Source organism: Nicotiana tabacum, chromosome 12, assembly GCF_000715075.1.
Source record: "Nicotiana tabacum cultivar K326 chromosome 12, ASM71507v2, whole genome shotgun sequence".
Classification (NCBI taxonomy): Eukaryota; Viridiplantae; Streptophyta; class Magnoliopsida; order Solanales; family Solanaceae; genus Nicotiana; species Nicotiana tabacum.
This window is the reverse complement of record NC_134091.1, coordinates 119,453,826-119,459,866: the sequence shown is the minus strand read 5'-3', so window position 1 is coordinate 119,459,866 and position 6,041 is coordinate 119,453,826. Positions and strand designations below refer to the sequence as shown.

General features: G+C 35.3%; 1 protein-coding gene across 1 annotated transcript; it reads left to right on the top strand.

The window, feature by feature from the left end:
* The first annotated feature begins 1,670 nt into the window (after nt 1-1,670).
* On the top strand, nt 1,671-3,524 carry LOC107828901 (protein ASPARTIC PROTEASE IN GUARD CELL 2-like). Its single transcript, XM_016656289.2, has one exon. It carries the CDS (start codon nt 1,813-1,815, stop codon nt 3,286-3,288), a length of 1,476 nt encoding a protein of 491 aa, XP_016511775.1. The 5' UTR covers nt 1,671-1,812; the 3' UTR covers nt 3,289-3,524.
* Nucleotides 3,525-6,041: the final 2,517 nt, after the last annotated feature.

Sequence of the window (6,041 nt, the reverse complement as noted above, 5' to 3'; positions counted from 1 at the left end):
TGCATCGACTTTACAGCTGTGGGAAATTGACTGGTACAGTCAACAAGAGAACTGATGTCCATTTGTTCCCTCTGTTGTTTCTTTGACTCGGAGTGTTGGAGTATGTCCCAGACTTGAGACTTGTTGATCTTGAGCACGTTGAGGATGTGAAACATGTTCCGTATCTGGTTCTTATCATTAAGTTTGTTAGATCATCAAAACATAACATGATACATAACCTATCAGGTATAAAATCTATACCAAATCCTTGATAATAACATTACTTTGACCAGAAAGTATTTAACCTTAAGGTAATTAATTTTGTCTATTGTCGTGTGCTTATTTCTTTCACTTTTAAAGAACTTTCTTTACACACTACTTTGATTAGAGAGATAAAATACGTAACATGTGTGGAGAATCTCTTAATAGTCAAACAAGTCATTACATTACACTGAGGTAATCATTTTGTCACTTTCTTAAACAAAAGATCATTTTGTCCAAGGGATTGTAATGGCTAAAGTTCATATCAATGGTTAAATAATGATACTTTTACCAAACTAGGGCGATTAAGAAAAAAGTAGTGATCAATAATCACATTCTAATCTAGCTTAAGTTTTATGCGCTCACAATGTTTGTACAATCAAATTTATTTATAAAAAAATTACAGGTAAATCTCTGTGCCAAATATTAATTGAAAACGTAGTAAAAATCACTGCTTTGTATAAAATGTTATTTTGTCTCTTTTTCTCTTTTACACAAACAAAAAAAAGGAACTCTGAGTTTTCACCCCAATTAGAATTCTCGTACTCTGAATGTGAGTATGTAACACAATTACAAACATTCTTTTTTAAACCTTAAGGATTAGATTAGTAATATTTATTTTCTTAGGTCAATTTTTTGGAAGATAGTGTGTACGCAAATCTTATCTCTACCTTATGCAGATACAAATGATGTTTCCAAGAGACCATCGGCTCAGCCAAATACAATTTTTTGGATAATACCGAGAACAAATTTCATCCAGTATCACATTTTGATCTTCATCCTTTAAAAAGTCAAGAAAAACTTTATAAATTATTATATCTGCGCCTAAATTATGAAAGAAAATGTTATTTTTCAATCTTATTTCGCCACTCCTTGTTACTTTTGATGTTCAATCAATAGCTTTTATACTGATTATCAAAGAAAAAGCAAAGGCACACAATATTCAGCAGACAGCAAAAGACACTTCCCTCCCAAATTCACAACCATCCAAAAGTACAAAAAATTTAACTTCTATACACTAATATAAAATTGTTTACATTTTTCTATCACTGAAAAACCTATTACAAGTAACATTTGATAACACATGATTTAATAATCTGTAAAGTATGATAAATAACTTGTTATAATATGCTATTCACTTATATAATTTAAATTAAAAAATGAATATAATGTATATATCTAGTAGTCCCTCCGTCCGAATTTATATGGCGGAGTATAGATTTCGAGAGTCAAACGAATTATTTTTTACCCTATAGTACTTTTTACGTAGTTCCCAAATATATAAATTTTATTTTCAAAAATTTAGAGATTATGTATCCAAATTCACATTCAATATTAAAAAGTTTTTCTAGAAATTTCAATTTCTCGCACAGAGGAAGTAGCATATAGAGACCGCATCATTTCAATTATTTCCTTTCACCCTCCAAAACTGGGCCAAAGTCTCTTCTCCAACCCCACAATCACCATTCTATATACCACCTCTAAAATCTTTTTTCTTGTTCACATCCCAAAACCCTTAAACAAATAAGTCTCTCAACTTCTGTCACCTCCCAAAATTTAAACAAACAAGAAATGTTTGTCCCCTTACAACAAATACTAGTTTTGCTAATTGTGGTCATTTTCTCTGCTGCCACAAATACAACAACTGCAAGTGAAATCAAGAACTCAACTACTGCCCATGCACTATTCCCATATCCCACTCATGAAAATTTCAATGTTCAAGAAACCATTTCCCAATTAGCTACAAAAATCCAAACCCCACATGAAAAACAAGAAGAAGACTTTCATTTTGATGATGAAAATGGAGAAGAAAAGAGAAACTTGAAGCTCAAGCTAATTCACAGAGATAAATTATACTTTTCCAATTATTTCTCTAACCATAGCAAAATGTTTGAAGCTCGCATGAAAAGAGATGTGAAAAGGGTGTCTAGTCTCATTCACAGAATCACTGGTGGTGGAAATGGGTATCGGGTCGAGGAATTCGGGTCGGATGTAGTTTCGGGTATGGATCAAGGAAGTGGTGAATATTTTGTTAGGATTGGTGTAGGTAGTCCAGCTAGGAACCAATACATGGTTATTGATTCTGGCAGTGATATTGTTTGGGTACAGTGTCAGCCCTGTACCCAATGCTATCACCAATCCGACCCGGTATTCGACCCGTCTCTTTCCGGATCATTTGCCGGGGTATCTTGTGGTTCGTCGGTTTGTGATCGGGTTGAGAATTCGGGTTGTCATGCGGGTCGGTGCAAGTATGAGGTTCTATACGGTGATGGTTCATACACTAGAGGTACAATTGCTATTGAAACACTTACTTTTGGTCATAATATGGTTAAAAATGTGGCTATTGGGTGTGGACATAGCAATAGTGGCATGTTTACTGCAGCTGCTGGTTTGTTGGGACTTGGTGGTGGGTCCATGTCACTTGTGGGCCAACTTGGTGGGCAAACGGGTGGGGCATTTAGTTATTGTTTAGTGAGTCGGGGCACCGAATCAACCGGGTCGCTTGAGTTCGGTCGCAGAGTATTACCCGTGGGTGCAGCATGGGTACCCTTGATCCGAAATCCACTGGCCCCGAGTTTCTACTATATCGGGTTAACGGGTCTTGGAATCGGAGATGCTCAAGTACCGATATCAGAGGAAGTATTTAAGATAACCGAGCTCGGAGATGGTGGAGTGGTCATGGACACTGGGACAGCCGTGACAAGGTTTCCTGCGGTAGTGTATGTGGCGTTTCGAGATGCATTCTTAGCAGAAACCGCTAGCCTTCCTCGGGCACCCGCAATCTCAATATTCGACACGTGTTACGATCTAAACGGGTTCGTGACGGTTCGGGTACCAACCGTTTCATTTTTCCTCATGGGTGGGCAAATACTAACCCTTCCAGCTAGAAACTTTCTAATTCCAGTGAATGATAAGGGTACATTCTGCTTTGCATTTGCTCCATCAGCATCAGGACTTTCCATAATAGGAAATATCCAACAAGAAGGCATCCAAATTTCTTTTGATGGAGCAAATGGTTTTGTGGGATTTGGTCCCAATATTTGCTAGCTTATAATTAAATTATGTAAAGCAAATGTTTTTTGTTTTTATTTTGAAAGAAATGACAAGGAATATGGAGAAGGAGAATTAGGAAGAGGAAGGAATCCTCGTGAGATTATCGAGTGAAGTTTTGTTAGTATAATGTAACAATATTAAATATTAGTTCCTTTAAATACTATTGAAGATATGAAGTAAAGAATGTAACCATATATTGCTATTAATTATGTACTTTTTAATTAAGTAAACTTATGTGGCTAGTCTTCGCAGCACCTAATGATTAAAATCCCAAAGGTATCTTCTTTACTTGTTTTAGGGAGTAACAGAGATTCTAGCTAGTAAACATTATTTTATAGTCATTGATCAGCTTTCCTCAATAAAGATATCTTTGGGGAGATTTTGTAGTATGGTTATACTTGCTACTCATTAAAATGGTGCAAACAGAACTGCAAAGAAACTATATTAGTAAAATTGTCTTCGTCTAACCTATGAGTTCGAGCCGTGAAATCAATCGATGCTTCGTACATCATATCCCTTGGGCTTGGAGTACGGCTGCCCTTTGAACAGAACTACAGAAGTGTGAAACAAAGACGAGGGTATTAGTAGCGGCGGAGCCACCTTTGTCCAAAGGTTGTCAATTGACATCTTTTCGCCGGAATATAATATTGTATAGCTAGGTAATATTTTTTATGTTCTATATATTGAATCTCTTTGACTTTTTTTTATATATTTATTTTTGTTATATTTTAATTTTTCTTAGTCAAAATTGAGTCCGCAGCCGAAAATTAGAAAGGGTGTTAAACATATCCTAGGGTTAAATAATGATAGTCAAAACATTGATGAGGGACACATGCATGGAGTCAAAAGTAGGCAAGAAAAAAGGTCATTTACTTGTGTATTAGAGGGCCCTTTTTGCAAAACAAGAGGATCCAAGAGAACCCTTTTTCTTCTTCCCAACCCCTCACTCTTTTCTTTCTTTTTCTCATTAATTGAGAAGAAATAATTCAAAGTCCCCACAGGTAATATGAACATGATATGTATCCTGACAAAACAACAGCGCTTCTCATTGCATTGTTCAACACTGACTTTTTCACTCTTCAATTTTTTTCAAATTTGTGAGATATTCCTTTCCTACTTTCTTTATGAATGTATGACTATAAGATATCCTCTGAACTATGGATCAAATTTTCGTGTCTTAGGTATACTCAGAAAAAGTTGAGTATGTAATATAACATTAGTAAAAAGTATGTTACGGTAATTTGGTCCATAGTTTAGGAGATAACTTATATATTTTGCCATTTTCTTATTACAACATTGGTTGCATGCATATTACATTAGTTTTCGAGGTTGAGCAAGCCAATGACATCTACATAATTGTTTAAATGGTGTCCAAATATTGTGACAATGTAGCTTCGCTTATGCACGGATTTGGGTCTAGGACGGTCGAGTTTTAAGACTTTACTTCATATGTATTTGCTTATTATTTTCAAGTGTGTATATATATAATGAAGAAGAGGGGAGCCACCACCTTTGGTGGACATGTGAAATGATCACTATGAGTTTTGATCTACCTTTGGTACAGCGGAAGCAGGAAATTTATTCAACCACTCACTTTTTGTAAAGGTATTTGCTTTTTCACTCTTTTCATGAATTCAGAATATTGCAATGCTTACATACATCTCTTTAATTACCTCGTGGTGTTTTGCAAATTCTTTTCTAATCATAATAACAAGATGGTTTTTTTTTATTGCAAACCAAAATAGAGAAACATTAACTTATATGGAAGTGATAAAAGATCGTATTGATACACATATGTAATTCTTTCACTATCGACTGATCATCCTACTAAGGGTGTGAGCCCGTGGCTGAGCTATGGCTGTCCAACGGGACGTCCCGGTCCCGATCCCGTCCCGGCCCACTTAGTTCTAAACGGGATGGGCACATATTAAACGGTACACAGGATGAGACGGGCTGCTCATTTTGTCCCGTTTAGCCCGTCCCGTCCCGCCTGTCCCACGTGAATTTTTATTTTTATTTTTAAATAGAGCCATTGGGCAACGGCCTTGCAAGGGGTAAGCGTAATGTTGAAGTATGATAATTTGTAAGGAGCTTACAAATATTAGTACAATAATTTGTAATTGGATGCTTAGAAGCTACTAAGTCAAACTGTCAAACAGAACCCTTCTAAAGGTGGCTGCGTAGATTAAGTGCTCTTTTCTTGAGTTTTTGACCAATATTGTCCCTTATCTTTAAGGGCAAATCTATTTTGGTCCCTCAAATATAATCCTGAGCATATTTAGTCCCTTAAGTATGCTAAAGTGGAGCACCTTTAGTCTCACTGACACAATATGTTCAAAAACTAACAGTGTTACCCAACTCTGATTCATGAAGCAAATCTTCTCCTCTGAAGCAAAACGTTTCCTCTCCTTTTATTGGATAACACAAATTATCACTTTAATTCCTCATTTTTAGATAATGTCTTCTAAAATTTTGACCTTGAAAATATCCCTTTCTGTGCCAGTTTTTAATGAGAAAATAATACTGTATAGCCGCTGGAAAAATAATAGCCTAAAAAATGTATAAAATTTATATATTTTTTTTATATATATATACATTTAAAAAATTTGGTTGATTTTTCCAAAAAGAAAAGTTAAAATTTTAAAAAAATAGAGTTGCTAGGCATATTATTGAAGCAAACGAATAACCAGGTTGTATTATCACTTTTATTCCGTGCCAGAAACTATTTACATCTGGTAGCGAAAAAA

What these genes read in the sequence shown, in the direction of transcription:
- LOC107828901 (XM_016656289.2), top strand. Translation starts at nt 1,813, where the DNA reads ATGTTTGTCCCCTTACAACAAATACTAGTTTTGCTAATTGTGGTCATT.